This window comes from Lepidochelys kempii, chromosome 26, assembly GCF_965140265.1.
Source record: "Lepidochelys kempii isolate rLepKem1 chromosome 26, rLepKem1.hap2, whole genome shotgun sequence".
In the NCBI taxonomy this organism is placed as follows: domain Eukaryota; kingdom Metazoa; phylum Chordata; order Testudines; family Cheloniidae; genus Lepidochelys; species Lepidochelys kempii.
Window position 1 is genome coordinate 615021 of NC_133281.1, and position 22018 is coordinate 637038.

The 22018-nt window shown below is 53.6% G+C and overlaps 1 protein-coding gene across 3 annotated transcripts in view; it reads right to left on the reverse strand.

Moving 5' to 3' along the window:
* LOC140903579 (protein phosphatase 1 regulatory subunit 3C-B-like) overlaps positions 1-22018 on the reverse strand; it is a 24096-nt gene continuing 2078 nt past the window's right edge. The window contains exons 1-3 of one of the 3 annotated variants that reach the window (XM_073325088.1): positions 4115-4212; positions 2356-3249; positions 1-239 (exon numbers count right to left, since the gene is read on the reverse strand). In XM_073325088.1, the coding sequence (XP_073181189.1) occupies positions 236-239; positions 2356-3249; positions 4115-4128 (912 nt within the window). In that variant the 5' untranslated portion in view covers positions 4129-4212 and the 3' untranslated portion in view covers positions 1-235. Of the gene's footprint in view, positions 240-1143; positions 3250-4114; positions 4213-21656; positions 21746-22018 lie in introns of those variants that run through there. The other 2 variants (XM_073325089.1, XM_073325090.1) reach the window with 2 other exon arrangements.

Consider the following 22018-nt stretch of genomic DNA (forward strand, 5'->3'; position numbering starts at 1 on the left):
ACTTACCGAGGCCCAGGGTGAGTTATGTGCTGGTGCTGCAGGGTGCTCACTGGGCCACAGTCCAACCAAAGAGGCTTTTGCTGTAATGGACTCAGGAATTAGGAGCTATAGATATCACTGCTATGTCACCTTCCAATCCCAGCTGCCTGCTAATCGCTGGCAAAGGATGCAGGAGCTAACGGGCTTTCAGTTCCATGACGCAAGCCCCTGAAATCCTGGCTCCTTGGGCAGCTTACTACCTAAAGGTGAGGAGCAGAGAAGGGCATAAGAAAAAGGGACCCTGAACAGACACACATCCCACAAGAGGGGCAAGAGACCCTGGGGCTGCAGCAGCAGCCAGGCAATACAGGAAAGCCAGGGAGAAGAGGCTTCTGGGACACCCCTAGACTCTTTCACACCATTGAAGTTCCTGGCACGTGGCGATGGGGGGAAACTCCAGGAGGCAGTGTGGGTTTGGCATTTCTTCCCACAGCCCTAGGACAAGGGAGAGAGAGGTTTTGGTCACAGTTCCTCGTGCCTCAAAGCACCCAGCCCTGAGCAGAGTGGTGGAGGCAGGGCAGAGAAAGATTCAAAGCTCTTGCTGAGCTTCCCTTGGAGGTTCCTGCTGGACTACAGCCTGTGCAGTGACCAGAGGCTCCCAGCAGGAGGTGCACTTGGAGGGATGAGGAGGAAGGTGTTGCCATTTCTCTGGCTTGCAAAATCGCTCCTTCCCTTGGTGAAATGGGATGAGCTCTGTTCAGGGGAGGGATAGGAAACCTAAGACAGGCTTGTGCCTATCATCCACCTACACTGGCAAGGCAACTCTCCCCAGCAGTAATCCAGCTTGGGGACAACACAATCCATGCAGCCAGGGGGTCTGTAACTGAAGTGAGCTGTAGCTCACGAAAGCTCATGCTCAAATAAATTGGTTAGTCTCTAAGGTGCCACAAGTCCTCCTTTTCTTTCTACTTCCATGTGATTCATTGAGGGGGATGGGCTATCTTACCAATACCAGGGAGATCACATCTCCCCATCCTGTGTTTGATGGGGGGGTAGGGGAGGTTTTCAGCCCATTATTGGGGCAGTGGGTGCTAGACCTATTCTTTGTGCAGGAAATCATCAGCATTTGGCTGTTTAGGCTGCAGTCACAAGAAAACGGCAGGGTTCTCAGTATACAGAGACTTTATTAAGGTTCTGAATCTATTCACAACAGCTAAAACCGGAAGGTTTCCCAGTGGCCCAGGCCCAAGATCGCAGCAGCAGCCAGCCCAGATAAGCACTGACAGCCAGTCCAGCTCAGCCTGTGCCCTGCAAGGACTGCAGAGACAGTGTCACTCAGAGTGAGCCAGGCTACACCTGCACTTTGCACACTGTCACTGCACCGATTTACCGCCCTCCTGGAGGGCGGCCAATGACACCAGACGCAGGTGAGCGTGGTCCCCTACGGAGGCGTGACACGAACTGACGCAGCGACCAATGTGCTGTGTCACTAGCGGCCACAGCAAAAGCCAGCCGAGCCCAGGCCAGCCTTCCTCCCACAGCAGCAGGTCCTGAAGGAGCACATCCCAATGAGCCGCTCACCACCATGCCAGGCCACCCGCAGTCTGTCATCTTCAATGTGAAGAACCTGCCAGCCACCCCCACTGGGGTAAATGAGACAGAAGCCCTAACAGCCAGGCCGGTGCCTTGTCCCGCAGCCCCTTGCCATTGAGAGGATTTAAAGTGACAGCCACTGGTTCCCTTCGGGGGGGGATGTAGGCATAGCTCACGGTACGGATGCTGGCCATTGGGTGCCGCAGACATTCATACCATTATCTGCAGCATGGGCCTGGATGCCTATTTGTCCCAAATGCCTGGCAACTACAAGGCACTTAGGCAGCCTCTCCCATTCCTGTTTCTATGCCCACTGGGTCTGCCGTTCTGACCTGCACCCCCACCGAGTCCAAAGACCCTTGGTTGCTAGGCTGGCTGGGCAGTTTTTATTGGGGCTTGGTAACTCAGTCCTTTGACCCGCCAGCAGCTTTGCTGGCCTCTGCAAACAAGCCAAGGTCTGGCCTAGCCCTTCCCCAGCTACTTTCACAAATGAGGAGACAGCAGCGGGAGATGCCCCCCGCACAATCCCTGCCCAGCGTCCCTGGCACAGTCTCTGCTAGTGATGTGTTCTGCGCTAAGAACCCACACCCAGGATTCAAGCTGAGCTACGGCCTCCAGCTTCTATGGCAGGTCCTGGTGCTAAAGCAGCGTCCACGAAGACCAGAGGGGACACAGACAAGCTAGTGACATAGCGAGCAGTGTCTTCCGCAGCGGGACCCCCGCAAGGCATTGCCTCTGCTGGAGCGGAGCATTTGTACCCACACTTAGAACTCTCATTCCTACCAGTATGGACCATGGTTCTCCAAACGCCTCCAGGTCTGCCAGTGAGAGAGGACCAGCGCCGCTGCCTTGGAGGGGCCCAGGTGCTCCCCAGCCACGCTGGAGCCCCTTGCCAGCTGGGAGAAGGTGCTGGGAGGGGACGAGGAACTCATGTGGCGCACCTTGTAGTTGTTCCCATTGTTGTTGTCCCAGTAGGTTTTCTGCCCACACTGAAAGGAAACACAGAACTCGATGGCTCCGTGGAGGCCGGACGCTTTGGGCAGGGTGATGCTGAAGGAGAACACGTCTGCATCAGTGGGGCCGTATGTGCTGTGCATATATTGGCAGCAGACATCCCGGAAACTCCTCCAGGAGTCAAAGGTGATGCGGACATGCACCTTCTTCTCATACCCGATGTTCCTGACCTTGATGGTCCCCGACAGGGACCGCTCCTGGATCAGACAGTTCTCCAGGCAGATCAGGTTGGTGTGCAGCCGGCTGCGGAAAGCCATGTAGTCGGCAGAGGGCTGTGGGAAGTCCAGTGTGTACTTCTTTGTCTCTATGTGGGGGTCTCGCAGCTTGGGCCTGAGGCAGGTCAGGTCGGACAGGGCTTGCTGCAGGTCGCACAGGTCCTCCTCGATCTTGGAGAAGAAGCGGACCGCTGTCAAGGAAAGCCCCTTCATGTCAGCAAACACCACCCTCTTCTTCTTGCTCCGGCTGCCCTTGGTGCTGTCCCGCTGCTCCAGCTCTGCACTGGGCTTCTGGTTCAGGCAGGAGCGGAGGGGTTTGCGCCCCCGGCCACCCCGCAGCTCCTCATAGGAGTTCAGCAGCTTGCGGATGGGAGGAGAGTGGGTCAGGCAGAGCCGCATGGCAAAATCCACAGGCATGGCTGGGGGTGTGCTGAACACCTGGAACAGTCTGGAAAGAAGCACAGACATGGGGTTAGAGGTGTAGCCTGGGGGCAGGAGAGCCGAGAACAGCAGGAGATATCTAGCAGGGCCAGGGGACATTGCAATCAGAGTGAGAAGAGCTCAATTAATCCCTAGCAACAACCCCCCCAGAACCTCCCAGACCCACTCACCACAGATCACCAGCAACCCCACTGCCAGAGGCCTGCAACCAATGAACTTAGGGCTGCTTCCTTCCACCCTGCTGGTCAACCCCCAAACTCCTGCACACTAACCACCCACCAGCCCCACATACCCCACCAGAGACCAGAAGCCACTTTGCCTGAGAAAGCAACCAACATCCACCCTCCAATCCACCGCCAGTACCCCCCAGCCCATCTTCTCCCCACTGTTCCCCTTCACCCCCCCGACAAGCCCCCCTCGGCCCCACCGTGACCAGCCCCCCTCGGCCCCCCCGATCAGCCCCCCTCGGCCCCCCCTTCGCCCCCCCGTGACCAGCCCCCCTCGGCCCCCCCGATCAGCCCCCCTCGGCCCCCCCTTCGCCCCACCGTGACCAGCCCTCCTCTGCCCCCCGACCAGCCCCCCCTTCGCCCCACCGTGACCAGCCCTCCTCTACCCCCCTTCGCACCACTGCACCCCAACCAGCCCCCCTGCTACCCCACTTCTCCCCTACGCCCCCCCCGCCCCGCCCTCCTTCGCCCCCAGACCAGCCCCCGCGTTCCCCTTCGCCCCCCCGCAACACTGGGCCAGACACCAAATGTGAACAATCGGGACGGGGGGCAATAGGAGCCGATACACGGCAAAGACCCCAAAATGGGGACACCTGGTCCCCCCGCCCAGCCCCGCGCACCCTCCGGCCTCCCGCTCGCACTCACTCGCTGCAGCTCATGGCTCCGCTCCTCGCCTCACTGCCACACCTGGGCGCCACGGGCGGCCGGTACACCCCCGCGCCGGCCAATCAGCGTGCGGGACACGCCCCCTCGGGCCAGAGCGACCAATGGGAGCCGAGACTGCCGCGGCAGCCCCGCCCTGGGAGCCCGGCCCCCGCGGGGCGTGCGGGGCGCTGCGGTGGTCGGGCGCGGGCTGTGCGGCGCCCGGGGGGCTGCGGGTTCAGGGCCGGGCTCCCGGGGTGGCAGCGCGGCGGCTCCCGCCCCAAACCCCGCAGCCCGGGACACGTGCGGGGCGCTGCGGGTTCAGGGCCGGGCTCCCGGGGTGGCAGCGCGGCGGCTCCCGCCCCAAACCCCGCAGCCCGGGACACGTGTGGGGCCCGGAGCAGCTGGGATGGGGGAAGGGGCCCCGCCACTTCCCTTCGGGGAACGGGCCGTTGCTCAACCCCTTTCCGGGAGCAGACCTGCTGCGGAGCACTCTCCCCGCCCGCCCGCGGCTCCCCGCCCTCGGCTCGGCCTGGCCCGGCCCAGGGCTCAGGAGCAGCTCACTGCCCGATTAGCATCAGCTCTGGCCGGGGGCTAATGGCTAATCCTCCCCTGCTGAACCAGCCGCCAACACCAGCCCTGAGACACCGCTTCTAAATCCACCCGCCGGGCTTAAAACCAGCCCCGCAATGCGCTCTGTGGCCAGCCAGACCTAGCAGCCGCGCCCTGGGGTGCCAGGGATTGCCAGGAACAGCCGGGGAAGGCGGAAATCTGCTGAGCGCGGACATCTGGGTCCGGCATAAGGGTACCGCACCTCAGTGCAGGGGCTAGTCCAGTGGTTCTCAAACTTATGTACTGGTGACCCCTTTCGCACTCAGAGGCTTGCTACATGACCCCCTCCCCCCCAAATTAAAAACACGTTTTTATATACTTAACACTATTATAAATGCCGGAGGCAAGGCGGGGTTTGGGGTGGAGGCTGACATCTCGCAACCCCCCATGTAATAACCTTGCCATCCCCTGAGGGGTCCCAACCCCCAGTTTGAGAGCCCCGGTCTAGTCTCGCTGCTAGTGAAGTTCCTGATTATTGCAGTGTATCACCACAGGCCACAGAGGGCCCCATGAAGATCAGGACTCTTGTACTAACATGCTAACATGACCCTCAGCATTGTAATAGTAGAGCACCCTGCCATCAGGACTGGCTTTATCCACACAATGCCTGGGTGAGATGGGAAAGTGTCCTCATGTCACAGAGGGGGAACCCAGATACAGAGAGATGAAAGGAGTTGTCCAAGGTCACAGTGTCAGAGCCAGGCACTGACCCAAGATCTCCCTTTTGCTTGACAAACTTCCCAAAGTTGCTGCTTTCCAGTCTCCAGCTGCGGATGTGTGTTTGTGAACAAGGACAGGCTAGCAGATGGACAGAACTCCCAGTCTGTTCCTAGTTGAGATGCTATGTGGGGAAAAAGAAAAGGAGTACTTGTGGCACCTTAGAGACTAACCAATTTATTAGAGCATAAGCTTTCATGAGCTACAGCTCACTTCATCGGATGCATACCGTGGAAACTGCAGAAGACATTATATACACAGAGACCATGAAACAATACCTCCTCCCACCCCACTCTCCTGCTGGTAATAGCTTATCTAAAGTGATCATCAAGTTGGGCCATTTCCAGCACAAATCCAGGTTTTCTCACATGCCGCCCCCCCCCCCCAACTCACTCTCCTGCTGGCAATACCCATCCAAAGTGACCACTCTCTTTATTTATTGTTTCATGGTCTCTGTGTATATAATGTCTTCTGCAGTTTCCATGGTATGCATCCGATGAAGTGAGCTGTAGCTCACGAAAGCTCATGCTCAAATAAATTGGTTAGTCTCTAAGGTGCCACAAGTACTCCTTTTCTTTTTGCGAATACAGACTAACAGGGCTGTTACTCTGAAACATGTGGGGAAAGCAGAGGGAGAGAGGCCAAACCAGGGTTTGGGATTTAGATAGCCCACGTGCACAGGGCAGTTCTCACCTCATTGACCAGGGGGAAGGAGAGAAAAGTTCACAGCTTTGCAGGGCTGAGTTAACAGGACACCGGCCCATGGGTGGCTCTGAAAAAGCTAAAAAATGAGTTTCACATCATCACAGTTTTCTTTTTAAATTACAACCCTCAGTAATGGCCATGGAAAGACCTAACTCAGAATCCAAGGGCAAGGTAGGGGCCACGGTTTCTCAAGGTCTCTCTGGCTAGTAGAGATGAATAAAAATGGCTCACTCTGAGCTCCCCCCTCTAGTTCTCCAGTGGCTAAACACAGAGGTTTAATCCCAGAGTCTATGGCCTGCCTACCGGCTGCAACCGGAATGGTTTGTCCCGGGTTTCCTGCAGTTGCAGAGAAACACACCCTATCCTGAGCAGATGAAGAGTCCTGGAATGGGAGAGCCCGTATTAGACTGTCCAGTAAAAATGATCAATATAGCATGTCTGGAAATAACATTCAGGTCCACCTTTCCTGGTCAGCCCTCGGAAGGCTTGCTGGTAGAAAATGCCAGCACTTGAATCAGTTCACCCGTTCCCTGCCCCCCTGCTAATCTCTCTCAAGCTGCCTAGCCACTTCCGTTAAGCATAACTGATTCCACCTGCTGACAGCACAGATCTTCATCAGCCACTGTCACAGCTCATCCACTGTATGCATCCGATGAAGTGAGCTGTAGCTCATGAAAGCTTGTGCTCAAATAAATTTGTTAGTCTCTAAGGTGCCACAAGTACTCCTTTTCTTTTTGCAGATACAGACTAACACGGCTGCTATTCTGAAACTCATCTATTGTGTTTTTTACGTGGCTGCCCATCACCATGGTATCTGAGAGCCTTCCAGTAAATGTAAACAGAAATCCCGCTCTCTGCCTGGCAGCAGAAGCAAACTTAGAGCTAGCTAGGGGTGGGGCGGGGATTTTATTATTATTATGTAAAGTACTACAATGCTGTGGGGTTTGAGAGGGACCTTTGAACTAGAGGCCAGAAACCAGAGGATCATGCAACCATCCTGCCTGATGTAGACAGATAGCAGTTGCTGCAGACATCTCCTTCCTGAGGCTTCCTACCCCCGGCCTGGGGGGATGCACACAGTCTGGAGGAACAGTAAGAGCAGGTGACATTTGCTTTTGGCTGGCATTTTACTGCAGGTCAAAGGGAGGAGCTGTCATTTCAGGGACATTGTCACCAGTGGACTGCACCTTCCCAGAAGTTACTCACTTGTGTGGCCTCTGGAGAGGCACCACAGATGACAAGTTCTGATTTGGGTCAAGGAGTCGGTAAATCTTCCGAACTGGGACTAGCCTGAGATCCCAGGCAGCTAGAGAGCTGTCTCTTTCTGAACTGCAGCGGCAGCAGGGCAGCAGAGGTAGACCAGTCTCAGGAGAGGGGAAAGAAAACCTTTCTGGTTGTCATTGCGCCCCCAGGACAACATGGGGCCGAAAGGCCCCTTGTTGCCCCCCGTCAATCTCTCCTTTGCAGGGATGCCTACCAAAAAACCTGACAACGGGTACGCAGCTGGTGTGCTGGACTGTTGCTCTTCGTGCTGACACACAAGGTGGGGGAGGTAATATTTTTTTATTGGTCCAACGTCTGTTGGTGAGAAAGAGAAGTTTACACAGAGCTCTTCTTCAGCTCCATGCAGCTCAAAGGCTTCTCTCTCTTACTAACAGAGGTTGGTCCAATAAAAGATATTACCTCCCCCACCTTGTCTCTCTAATGTCCTGGGACCAAGACGGCTACAATTGCACTGCTCTTCATGCTGAAGTTTTATCTCACCTTGTGCTCCTCTTTTTTGTTGGATCCCCTTGTTTTTTTATTTATACAACAGATGCAGGCTCTTTGGGACTGTTACAGGTCTGTACAGCACCTAGGACTGTGGGGTCCTGGTCCATGACTAAGGCTCCCTAGGTGCCAAAATACAAATAATTAATAACCTGGCAGCCACTTCTCTGCACTAGCGCACCGCTCCAGGTGCTTCTCTACACCAGCACACTGCTGCCAACTCAGGAGTTTAATCACTAGTCTCGCATTACTTGGTGTTTCTTTAAAGTCCCAGCTGCTGGAGTCACGGGAGAATCTCAGTGGTGGTGGGGTGGCTATGATGGTGGAGAAATTTTCCTTGAAGCCTGAGTCTCCAGTGCCAGCACCTAGGGCCATCATTTACGCCTGTGCAACATTTCACACCCATCTCACTCAGGTGAGAATGACAATGCAATGGGGCCAGAGCTGGAGCATCAGGCTGTAAGTTAGGGGCTTTGGCAGGATCTAGCAAGAAGGCGCCAACCTTCCTGCCTCTGTAGCGGCACGTAGTCAGGGAAGAAAGTAGGGCTCCTTGGTGTAGAGTACAGAGCCTCAAAATGCTCATACTCCTGGGGCCAGCAGGCAAGACTCAGGCCAGGTGAACACTAGTGGCTTTTGCCAGCACAGTGATGTCAGGTACAAACTGCACCTCATCACACCCTATTAACAGCTATGCCAGCCATAGGTGCTGATTTCCCCTCTTTCCCCTGGGTGCTTGACCCTCCCCACCTCTGCTCCCAGCTCCACCCCTTCCATGAAGCTCCTGTGCCCATTCCTACCCCTTCCCTCAAAGTCTCCACCCCCTCCCTGCCCCAGCTCTGCACCCCCGAGCGTGCCATGTTCCCGTTCCTCCCACCCCTTCCCAGAGCATGCTAACACTGACGAACAGCTGTTTGACAGCAACCGGCCAGGAAGTGCTGGGAAGTAGGTGGAGGAGCAGGGATGTGGCACGCTCGGGGGGAAGGAGGTCAGGCATGGGAGGAGGGGAGCTTGGCTGCCAGTGGATGCACAGCACCCACTAATTTTTCCCCATGGGTGCTCCAGCCCCAGAGCACCCATGGAGTCGGTGCCTGTGATGACAGCAACAGGTTACAGCATAGACCTGGCCTCGCAGTCTGCTGCTCTGAGAAAGAAGCAATATGGACACAGCTGTGTGCACCTAGACCCTTTTATACATGGCTAAAAACCACCAACAGCCAGCCAAGGGCGCAGGAGCTGAGATGGGCAGCACTGCCCTCTGTGCACCCAGCCCACATTACACTCCACAAGGCCTCAGGGTGTGGGGAGCGCAAGGCCCTGCAGTGAGGGTGGGAAGGGTCTATGGGCAGGAGCTAGTCACGCTGCCCTCCACTGCCGGCCGCAGAGGGAGAGAGTCATTGGGACATCGCAGCTGCAGAGAATGGGGCAGCAGCCAGGGAAGAGTTGCTCCGCTGAGTACCCAGAGCTCTGAGCCCTGCCAGCCGCAGCCTCTGCGAGCACCTGGGGTTTACTCATTACTCTGAAACCTGTCATTAGACATTGCCTCCCAGGGTCTTGCAGAGTTCAGGGCTTTCCTGCAGCTATGGGTAAACAAAGGAAAAGAGAATGATAATGGTGGGTCAGGACCAGTGGGCTAGGAAAGGTGCACACATGATGTGCTCCCCAGTAATCACGCAGACCCCCCCCAGGGAGAAAGAGCTCCACAGCGTCCTTGACTGATAACAGGGATCCAGTTACACCTCTCCATGTACTAGCAGCATGCCCAAGGCTTCTGGTACAGGGCAGTGCCTGGCCTTTCCAAGCGCTGTGCCCGGGCACTGCCCAAACACTTGGGCTGTTCCTTGCAGAGACTTGTTCTCCCGAACAGGCCTGTCCTCCATCAGCCCAAGCAGGCTGCTGGCAGAGCAGGATCAGGGTGCCCAGCTAGCTGTGGGGGACGTGGGTCCCAAAGCCCGAGAACTCAGGCCCATGTGGCAGTTGTACTGAGGGACTCTAACATTAGCAGCAGAGACAGGTTTCAGAGGAGCAGCCGTGTTAGTCTGTATCCACAAAAAGACCAGGAGCACTTGTGGTACCACAGGTACTCCCGGTCTATTAGCAGCAATGCTCGCTCCTCCCGGGACCTTCTGAGGCCAACTCCCACGAGGCCTGAGCAGCTGCTGGCCGTGGCCGTGCTGCTTCCTGCAGCTAAGGCTGGCCTATGGGTGAGGAGCCAGACACCCCCAGGAGAAGGAGCCGCAGCCAAAGCCCCAGACATGCAGCCCTGAGTCACAGCTCCCGGGAGCAGGACAGCAGGCTCCTTCTCAGAAGCCAAGAGGAACCTCTCTCAGACATTTCCCCCACACATCTCAGCGCACAAGGAAAGAATTCAGGGCCCACCTCTGAGCAAAAAGGACATGCCCAGGATACCCAGAGGACGATATGGACCGCAGCACCACGCACATAGGTATAATGTGTAATGTGCCGCGGGGGCTAGGGTGATGGGGAAGGAGCAGCACTGGCCTCCAGCATACCCTGCCCTGCCCACAGGAGCTTACACGCTAGTCAGAACACCACCACTCGGGACATCTGGTCTGACTCGAGTGCAGAGCCCTTCCCAGCCAAGAAGCCCAAGTTCACACCCTACCCAGAACTGCAGCGGTATGCAGCAGGGGTTGTGGCTGTCAGCAGCTGGGCTTCGGCAAAGGCGCTAGTGCAAGGTGAGACTCCAATGGCAGGTTTCCCCAGAATGCCTGTCATTCTGCTCCTGGGACTGGGAAGGGGCTCATGCGAGTAACACCCTGGAGGTGTGTGGCCTGTCTAAAGGCTGTGGTGTGTTCGTGCGCTGGATGGAGTTCAGTGCTTGCACGTCTGCACACGTAGCTCCCACTCCACCACACGTCTGTCTGTTACTTTTTGGCAGTGACTAAGCCAATAGTTTAGGTCAGCAGATTGCTTTCTCCAAATCACCCTTTCATCACATCCCCTGTGGCTCTCACTTCCTGCCCCTTGATTTAGAGACAAGCAGCTCACCGTCATTGGGTATTTCTCCAGCAATGCGAGTACCACCCCCCCACCCTCCGCTGCCCACTTCCTGCGGGGAAGGGATCTGACTCAAACTGGAGGCTGCGGAAATCAACGTCCTACTGGTGCCTCTCTCACCCTCCTCCTACTCTGGGCCATGAACTCATCATACAGACAAACCAGAGAGCTTGAGCCACCTTGAGCGGCAGGAGTAAGGTTTGAGAGCCCTAGTCCCTGCAGCAGGGCTTACCGTACCTGGGATGCTTATTTTCAGACCCTGCTTTCGCCTCCAGCGCTCAGCCTAACATAAGAACGGCCATACTGGCTCAGACCAAAGGACATCTAGCCAGTAGCCGGTCTTCCAACAGCGGCCAATGCCAGGTGCTTCAGAGGGAATGAACAGAACAGGGAATCATCAAGTGATCCATCCCCTGTCACCCATTCCCAGCTTCTGGCAAACAGAAGCTAGGGACACCATCCCTGCCCATCCTGGCTGATAAGTTCATGGAGGATAAGTCCATCAATGGTTATCTAGTTCTTTTTTGAACGCTGGTATAGTCTTGGCCTTCACAACATCCTCTGGCAAAGAGTTCCACAGACTGACTGCATTGTGTGATGAAATATTTCCTTTTGTTTTAAACCTGCTGCCTATGAATTGGGTGACCCCGAGTTCTTGTGTTATGAGGAGTAAAAAGAAAAGGAGTACTTGTGGCACCTTAGAGACTAACCAATTTATTTGAGCATAAGCTTTCGTGAGCTACAGCAGGGCATGTACCTAGGTCAAGGGTGGGCAAATGTTTTGGCCCAAGGTCCACATCTGGGAATAGAAATTGTATGGCAGGCCATGAAAGCTCACAAAATTGGGGTTGGGGTGCAGGCTCTGGGGTGGGTGGGGCCAGAAAGGAGGACTTCAGGTGTGGGAGGGGGCTCTGGGCTGGTGTGGGGGTGGTGGGGGTGCAGGGAGGGGCTAGCTCTCCGGCTGGGAATGAGGAGTTTGGAGTGCAGGAGGGTGCTCCGGGCTGGGACCGAGAGGTTCAGAGGGAGGGAGGGGGCTCAAGGCTGGGGGGTTTGGGTGTGGGAGGAGGCTCGGGGTGCAGGCTCCAGCTGGTGCTTACCTCAAGCAGCTCCAGGAAGCAGTGGCATGTCCCTTCTCCAGCTCCTTTGCAGAGGCATGGCCAGGCGCTCTGCTTTGCATAGAAGCTGGAGGGGGGCCATGCCACTGCTTCCGGGAGCCGCGTGGAGCGGCCCCCAACCCTGCTCCCCGGCTGGAGTGCCGGAGCAGGGCAAGCCCCCGAGGGAGCTCAAGGGCAGGATTCAGCCCAGTCTGTAGTTTGCCCACCCCTGGCCTAGGTTCTTTTGAAAAATCCCAGTAGGTGCCTCTCTCCATCTTCAAATCTGGCCCCAGGTGCTGGCTCTCAGCACCCTACTCCGACCACTCAGTCATAGAATCATAGAATACCAGGGTTGGAAGGGACCTCAGGAGGTCATCTAGTCCAAACCCCTGCTCAAAGCAGGACCAATCCCCAATTTCTTCCCCAGATCCCTAAATGGGCCCCTCAAGGATTGAACTCACAACCCTGGGTTTAGCAGGCCAATGTTCAAACTGCTGAGCTATCCCCCCCACTGTCCTCTGCCTGTAGCAGCGCTGTCCTGGGGTGATCATGGAGCATTCATGCGTGAAGGAGGGTGTTTTTGTGACACAAAGATAGTGCTGCATTTCCAAAGGCAGAAAGGGCTGAGGGCAGCAAGCTCCAGAAGTGCCCCGATGGAAAGATCCAGCTTCTCTCTCCTGCATGGGACAGCAGGGATGACTTCCCTCTGCTCTCCCCTCCCAGCTCAGACTTTGCAACTCTAAAGCAGCTGCCCAGATAACTACTGTACTTAATTAAACCCAATAGGGTGAAGGAGAAAGGGGTCCAGTGAACACGTGCTACAGAGAGAAACTCAAGCAAGTCTCTCCCACAGTATCTGTTTCTCCAGTGGAAACTCAACAGCGATTTGTCTGGGAGCTGCAGAGCCCAGGAGAGGATTTTCATAAGGGCTGTCTGTGGGGGCAGGGCATAGACCAGATCCCTGTGTGGGAACTGTAACCATCAGCCTTTGGTGCCACTTCTTTAGGATTAAACCCAACTTCCTCTTCATGTTTGTGCCTAATGAATCTTCTTTACATAAATGGATTCATTAGGGATGTTCTAAACCACAGCACACGCCAAGCCGCTCACCCCATGCTGTACTGCACACATGCCATCCCCATGCCTCCTGCTGCCCAAGGGAGCTAGGCTGCTCCCTCACATCCCCTGAGAGCACATGCAGGGGAGGCCAGGCCCTTTGAGGACTGCAGGCCTGTGCCCTTGGATACACCCAACAGACCCAGGCAGGGGGCACAGAGCCCTAGAAGTTACTGAGGTGGCTCCCGCTTACACAGAAGAGGCATGTGGGAACCAGCAAGGAAGGAGGAGCTTTTCTTCTCTATCCAACAAGGACAAAGGAATGAAGTGCCTGACCCAACGGTCCCTCCAGCCCCATACTCCAACTCCAGCAATGGTCAGACCAGCTATTCCAGAGGAAGACACAAAAATCCTGCCATGGGCTGGGGTAGCATAACATCTTCCTAGGAGAATTTCTTCCTAGCCACGGCAGGTAGCTTACGTGTACTGAAGTATGTGGCTTTAGATTCCTTCCACATCATGTTAGCTGTCGCTATTCTTATTTTTCACCTTATTTGAATCCTACTAAGCTCTTTGCTTCAGCAACACCTTGTGGCAGGGAGTCTCACAGGTCACACAGCAGGTAAAGCAATATTTCCTTTTACTAGCTTTAAATTAGTTGCCTTTTAATTTCATTGGGTGATCCTTTGCTTTGATTTAGATCTCCAGATAGCATGAGAAAGGGCATATACAGTAGGAAAACTTCCCTAGCCTTCACTATAGGGTTCACCATTTCATACACATTCATCATGCCATCCCCTATTATCTCCTCGCTGACCTAAGCAGTCCCAGGCCTTGTCTGAAGTGTTCCGAGGTTGCTACGTGTTTTCATTGCCCTTCTCTCAACTCTTCCCATTTCTGCTGTACCCTTTTTCCTGAGATGCGGAGAGAAGACCTGAAGCAACATCATTCAGTGCATTTCTGAAAGGCACGCTCTTGTTTAAGTCCTCAGGTTGGGGACTGAGATATGGATGCTGTTATGGCTGTAATCTACGCTAAGTTGGAAGGAGCTAGTGGCATTAACCGTGAACAGCTGTTTGGTACCTGAAGGAAGCAGGGGCTCTTGATCTAGATCCTTGGAGCAGATAGTCACAGCCCAGACGGTACTGTTGGCTTGTCTCAGCGGAGAGGCCAGGGACTGCAGGGGCCTTGCAGATGGAGCTCTTCTCTCATGTCTAGGGTATGTCTATGCTAGAAGAGTTAATACCTGTAGTTAGGTAGCACCAGCTCAGCTGCATTGGTGTTAACCTCCTGGTGCAGACAGGGCTCGGGCATTTCCCCACCATGGCAAGAAAATCTGCTCAGAGCAGGGCTAGACACAGTGGTAGAGATCCTTGTGTCCCATCCACACTAGTATTTACATGGTAACTAGCACTGGGGGTGCTGAACCAATGCTAGCAAAAGCAGCAGCCTCAGTGCAGAGACCCTCGGTGCTAGCTGACAAGGTGCCTGCAGTCACTGCCCTGTCTACAATGCTGCTAGCAACAGAGAAGCTGAACTTAACAAGGCCTGTGGGGTACGGAATCTTAAATTACCTCGCGTAGATCTGACCACTGTGTCTAACCTCACACAGCACATTCCTGCAACCTTTGTGCACTGGAGTGAGGGATCAGGAAAGCAGACTTCGACTCCCTGAGGGAACGGATGGCCAGGATCCCCTGGGGGACTAACTTGAAGGGGAAAAAGAAAAGGAGTACTTGTGGCACCTTAGAGACTAACCAATTTATTTGAGCATGAGCTTTCGTGAGCTACAGCTCACTTCATCAGATGTTTACCGTGGAAACTGCAGCAGACTTTAGTCTGCTGCAGTTTCCACGGTAAACATCTGATGAAGTGAGCTGTAGCTCACGAAAGCTCATGCTCAAATAAATTGGTTAGTCTCTAAGGTGCCACAAGTACTCCTTTTCTTTTTGCGAATACAGACTAACACGGCTGTTCCTCTGAAACCTGTCTTGAAGGGGAAAGGAGTCCAGGAGAGCTGGCTGTATTTCAAGGAATCCCTGTTGAGGTTACAGGGACAAACCATCCCGCTGAGTCGAAAGAATAGTAAATATGGCAGGCGACCAGCTTGGCTTAATGGTGAAATCCTAGCGGATCTTAAACATAAAAAAGAAGCTTACAAGAAGTGGAAGGTTGGACTTATGACCAGGGAAGAGTATAAAAATATTGCTCGGGCATGTAGGAATGATATCAGGAGGGCCAAATCGCACCTGGAGCTGCAGCTAGCCAGAGATGTCAAGAATAACAAGAAGGGTTTCTTCGGGTATGTTGGCAACAAGAAGAAAGCCAAGGAATGTGTGGGCCCCTTACTGAATGAGGGAGGCAACCTAGTGACAGAGGATGTGGAAAAAGCTAATGTACTCAATGCTTTTTTTGCCTCTGTTTTCACTAACAAGGTCAGCTCCCAGACTGCTGCGCTGGGCATCACAAAATGGGGAAGAGATGGCCAGCCCTCTGTGGAGATAGAGGTGGTTAGGGACTATTTAGAAAAGCTGGACGTGCACAAGTCCATGGGGCCGGACGAGTTGCATCCGAGAGTGCTGAAGGAATTGGCGGCTGTGATTGCAGAGCCATTGGCCATTATCTTTGAAAACTCGTGGCGAACCAGGGAAGTCCCGGATGACTGGAAAAAGGCTAATGTAATGCCAATCTTTAAAAAAGGGAAGAAGGAGGATCCTGGGAACTACAGGCCAGTCAGCCTCACCTCAGTCCCTGGAAAAATCATGGAGCAGGTCCTCAAAGAATCAATCCTGAAGCACTTGCATGAGAGGAAAGTGATCAGGAACAGCCAGCATGGATTCACCAAGGGAAGGTCATGTCTGACTAATCTAATCGCCTTTTATGATGAGATTACTGGTTCTGTGGATGAAGGGAAAGCAGTGGATGTATTGTTTCTAGACTTTAGCAAAGCTTTTGACACGGTCTCCCACAGTACTCTTGTCAGCAAGTTAAGGAAGTATGGGCTGGATGAATGCACTATAAGGTGGGTAGAAAGCTGGCTAGATTGTCGGGCTCAACGGGTAGTGATCAATGGCTCCATGTCTAGTTGGCAGCCGGTGTCAAGTGGAGTGCCCCAAGGGTCGGTCCTGGGGCCGGTTTTGTTCAATATCTTCATAAATGATCTGGAGGATGGTGTGGATTGCACTCTCAGCAAATTTGCGGATGATACTAAACTGGGAGGCGTGGTAGATACGCTGGAGGGGAGGGATAGGATACAGAAGGACCTAGACAAATTGGAGGATTGGGCCAAAAGAAATCTGATGAGGTTCAATAAGGATAAGTGCAGGGTCCTGCACTTAGGACGGAAGAACCCACTGCACAGCTACAGACTAGGGACCGAATGGCTAGGCAGCAGTTCTGCGGAAAAGGACCTAGGGGTGACAGTGGACGAGAAGCTGGATATGAGTCAGCAGTGTGCCCTTGTTGCCAAGAAGGCCAATGGCATTTTGGGATGTATACGTAGGGGCATAGCGAGCAGATCGAGGGACGTGATCGTTCCCCTCTATTCGACATTGGCGAGGCCTCATCTGGAGTACTGTGTCCAGCTTTGGGCCCCACACTTCAAGAAGGATGTGGATAAATTGGAGAGAGTCCAGCGAAGGGCAACAAAAATGATTAGGGGACTGGAACACATGAGTTATGAGGAGAGGCTGAGGGAGCTGGGATTGTTTAGCCTGCAGAAGAGAAGAATGAGGGGGGATTTGATAGCTGCTTTCAACTACCTGAAAGGGGGTTCCAAAGAGGATGGCTCTAGACTGTTCTCAATGGTAGCAGATGACAGAACGAGGAGTAATGGTCTCAAGTTGCAGTGGGGGAGGTTTAGATTGGATATTAGAAAAAACTTTTTCACTAAGAGGGTGGTGAAACACTGAAATGCGTTACCTAGGGAGGTGGTAGAATCTCCTTCCTTAGAGGTTTTTAAGGTCAGGCTTGACAAAGCCCTGGCTGGGATGATTTAACTGGGAATTGGTCCTGCTTCGAGCAGGGGGTTGGACTAGATGACCTTCTGGGGTCCCTTCCAACCCTGATATTCTATGATTCTATGATCAGTATGGATCATCTGCTCCCGTTGGATACCATGAACAGGTTCCCTCCAGGGCCATCTCCCACTTGGGAAACCATACAATCATCAAAACACTGGGCGAGAAGTGCTCTGGAGAGGTCATCAAGTTCACTTCCCTGCACCAAGGCAAGACCAAGTAAACCTAGATCCCAAGAGGGGTTTGTCCAACCTGTTCCTAAAATCCTCCAATCACGGGGATTCTGCCACCTCCTTTGGGAGCCCGGTCCACAGCTTAACTACCCTGAGCGTTAGAAAGTTTTTCCTGCTACCTAACCACAGTCTCCTTTGCTGCAGATCAAGCCCATCACTTCTTGTCCGACCTTCAAGACAAGGCCTTCAAGTCTCCAGTGGCCATGGAGAACAATCGATCCTTGTCCTCTTTCCAACAGCCCGGAACAGGCCTGAAGCCTCATCAGGGCCCTGCTCGGTGGTCTTTTCTCACAACTACACGTGCCCAGGTTTTAATCTTTCCTCACAGGTTGGGTGTTTTGATGAGCCTTTTATGATTTTTGTTGCTCTTCCAATTTATTCACATCTTTTTTACTGTGGTACCCAGAATTGGGCACAGAACTCCAGGTGAGGCCTCTCCAGCACTGAGTGGACTCGGACAGTTAACTCCCATGTCTTACCTATGACAGTCCTGTTAATACAGCCTGGAATGAGATTCGCCGTTTTTGCAACTGCATCACACCATTAACTCCTATTCAATTTGTGATCCCCCAAAGCCTGCAGATCCTTTTCAGCAGAACGAACACCTAGCAAGTTCGTCCCCATTTCGTAGTTGTGCATTTGATTTTTTCTTCTTAAGTGTGGTACTTTGCACTTGTCTTTTTGAATTTCATCTTGTTGAAATGTCAAGGTTGTTCTGAATTTGAACCTTGTCCTCTGAAGTGCCTGCAAGCCCTTCCAGATTGGTCATCTGCAAATTTTATAAGCATGCACTCCACTCCATTATCCAAGTCATGAATGAAAATACTGAGTAGTACTAGACCAGGACTGACTCCTGCAGGACCCCACTAGATACCCCTCCCAGTTTGACAGCCAATCATTGATAACTACTCTTTGAGCATGATCTTTCAATCAGTTGTGCATCCGCCTTACAGTAATTTCATCTAGACTGTATTTCCCTAGTTTGCTTATGAGAATGCTATGTGGAACTGTGTCAAAAATCAAGATATATCACATCTCTCGCCCCCCACCATCCACTAGATCAGTAACCCCAACGAAGAAGGAAATGAGGTTGGTTTGACATGATTTGTTCTTGACAAATCCACGCTGGCTATTCCTTATAAGGCTATTATTCTCCAGGTGCTGTGTAAACTCCTGTTAGAGACAGGAAGGAGTGGGGAAAGGGAAGGGCTGGAGAAAGGAGAACCAGAAAAGGGGATTTGGTCTCATTCCCTGGCGGGACTCTATTGCAGAATTGCTCTGGGAAAGCCACTCCCTGCAGACAGGCGCTGCCCAGAGCACCAGTCACTGCAGGCACAAATCCCAGTTAACAGGAAGGCCACAGGGACTCCCTCGAGCCACTTAGAAATTCCTCCCAAAGCCCTCCTGACCTTCACTCACCAGCTGATTAGACAAGGCCCTCTCTGTGCACGTACAAGGGGTGGCAGGGAGTGGGGAGATAATGTATTTGCATTAGAGTTCATTGGCTGAACCCACTGGAGTGGCCTTGGGTTTGGGGATTAGCTGTGCACCTCCCCCTCCTCTCCCTGAAGCCAATCAGTACAGACAAAGCTAAGAGAAGGCCCCTGACCCCCATGCTGGGCACTTCTAGAAGCAAAGCAAAGCCATACAGGATTTCAAGAGGTAAAAGGCCAGCCACCAAATCCGCTGCGCATCTGTATTTGCTCTGGCAGTGGTACAGCACATGGTCCCTGCAGGCAGGGAGACAAAGCCGTGGGTAGCTGTGCCATGAGCGTCACCGGGGCCAGGCTCTCAGACACTGAAACCTGCAGAAGCCACTGAGGACTGAGGTTCTGGCACAAACACTCACTGCACGCCACGGCCATGGGGCCCACACCTCCGGCCTGCACAGCTGGTGTCTTCGCTGCAGCATCTGACGTGTAGACAAGCCTGTAGCCACAGGAATCACTACACTGTAATTGTGGCCACTCCACACTGGGAGCTGTGCGCGCTGCTTTACCTAGATGGCACAGCTTGGTCACCACGCGGAGGGACACCGGAGCACAAGTGTCAGCTACCCATGCTTCCTTAGTGCACCCCAATTTAATCGACCCAGCGGTCCAAGTGACGATTCAACCCTTCAAGTCAAACTCTTTTGACTTGCCTACAGCCAAGTTGCTGGTCCAGTACAAGGAATGGTCAGGAAAGTGGACTTTTGCAGTCTATGATGATTATCCCATCCCCATGCTGTTGGGGGAAGACTTGGCCAATCATGTGACATGAGCCAAGAGGGTGGGAATGGTCACCCGTAGCCAGGCTAAGGAAGCTGTCACACCTAGCTCTGTTCCAGAAACTTCTACCAGGACCCGGTCAGAGGTGAGGGAACCGGACCCCTTGCCAACATCTGCAACAGCAGTAGGGGATCCAGTCCCAGAGACCCAGACAGAGCCAGTCTCAGAACCGGAACCGGCAGAACAACCAGCACCAGACCCATTGCCAGCACTGAATTCAGTACTTGCAACCCCAACACCAAAGGGCCCCACCGAAACTGCACCAGCAGCAGCCGATAACCCAACACAAGAGGCTCAGCCGGAGCCTGAACCCCAACATAGTGCATCAGCGGAGAGCGGTTCACAGTCAATGGAAACAGCCCCATCACCTGCATCGCTTCCAGAGGGACCAAGCCCAGGTCCACAATCCAATGAGGAACTGATGTCTCCAGAATCAAGGGAACAGTTCCAGACCGAACAGGAAGCAGATGAAAGCCTCCAGAGAGCTTGGACGGTGGCACGGAGCAACCCACCGCCTCTCAGCTCTTCTCATCGATCCAGGTTTGTTGTAGAAAGAGGACTTTTATACAAGGAAACTCTTTCTGGTGGACACCAGGAAGACTGGCATCCTCAGAGACAGCTGGTAGTTCCAACTAAAGGGTAAAGCTATTAAGCTTAGCCCAAAGTAAAACTATTTCCCCATGTTTATTTCCACCCCCTACTGTTCCTCACATGTTCTTGTCAACTGCTGGAAATGGCCCACCTTGATTATCACTACAAAAGGTCCCCCGCCCCACCTCTCCTGCTGGTAACAGCTCACCTTACCTGATCACTCTTTTTATAGTGTGTATGGTAACACCCACTGTTTCATGTTCTCTGTGTATATAAAATCTCCCCACTGTATTTTCCACGGTATGCATCCAATGAAGTGAGCTGTAGCTCACGAAAGCTTATGCTCAAATAAATTGGTTAGTCTCTAAGGTGCCACAAGTCCTCCTTTTCTTTTTGCAGCTTGTACAGATACCCTGCCTGTCCCCAGGGGAGGAGCCTTCCCAGGGTGCTGGGAGCAATCTCCAGTCCAACACCCAGGCCATTCAGCACCCCATTGACCTAATGAGGTACTAATGGCAAAGCTTCCTTTCCCCATTAATACCATCAAGCTGGCAATCAAGGAAACAAGCCAGCAGCCCTTTCACACTGTGCTGAGGTAACCTGGTATTTAGCACATTCAGAACATTAAGCTATTGTTCCTCCCCGCTCCTCCCCCACACAGAAGGGTCTGCCCAGCACTCTCTCCACTTCTAGCTCCCGGTCACTCCCACCTCTAGTATTTGCAATGGAGAATCTGTGCACTGTGCTTTTTGGCTGAATGGATCACCTGGCAAAGGGCAGTGCTTAAAGTGGAGGTGGGCAGGTCACAAGAGGGTCACAGACTTGGCAACCAACATCCCATCAAGCCAGGATGCCAGTCTTTCTAAAGCTGTGGGTCCCAGAGTTTGACACCGACCACCCGGTTTTGTTGGACCACGGTAAGCACTGGTGCCCCTGTGCTTTACACCCAAGAGGAGGCACAGACCTGGAAACTGGAATGCTCACTGGGGGAAGGCTGAGCGGCCCATGCCCAGGCCATGCTGGATGCCGTCTGGAACACAGGCTGCTGGCTTTCTGGAAGAGCCACAGATTGTTTAATTGGTGCCACGAATACAACAAAGTGAATCAGAATTGCTGTCAGGGACGCAGAAGCCACCTTCTCCTCATTGATAGCTAGAGCCAGAGATACCCCACTGGTTTATTTGTGCTCTCTAGGGCCGATCATTGTACTCGCCATCCCCAGGCCTGTAAGAACTCCACAGCTCCTGCAGGTTCCAAACATGGCCAGCCCCACCCCAGGCCATTCAGGGCTGATACCTGCTGCAAACCCACACAAGCACTCATCCATTGCCTAATCCCCTCCCCACACTACATTTAAGCATCTCTCCTAATTTAGCTGCACAGGAGACTTGGACAGGATCTTGGGCAGTGGTGCCCTTTTAGGCACACATGGAGATTTTGCTGTTGTCTTTATAACGTACCTCGCTCACACTGGCACATCCTCCTCCAGCAGTCACTAACTCATTCTAGGGGGTTCTTGCCAGCCAGCTGAAATATCCGGAGTATAAGCAGGGCAATGGTGCCACCTGCTGGCTCCACAACAGAGCAGTAGCTTTGCAGAGGCTGCAGCTGGATAGAAGACCAGGCTCAGCTTTCTTTCAGCGGCAGTGTCCTCATTCCCCACACAGGGACACTTGCTGATGGCACCTTTACCTGGCTGTTTGTCTTCCTGTCCTCAGGCTACAGCAAAACTGAGCTGCTGGGCCCCCAGGCTGGGCCGGGGGCAGGATGAGTATTTGCAACTGTCCACAACTGTTGTGTCCCCATGTGCTGACTGGCACAA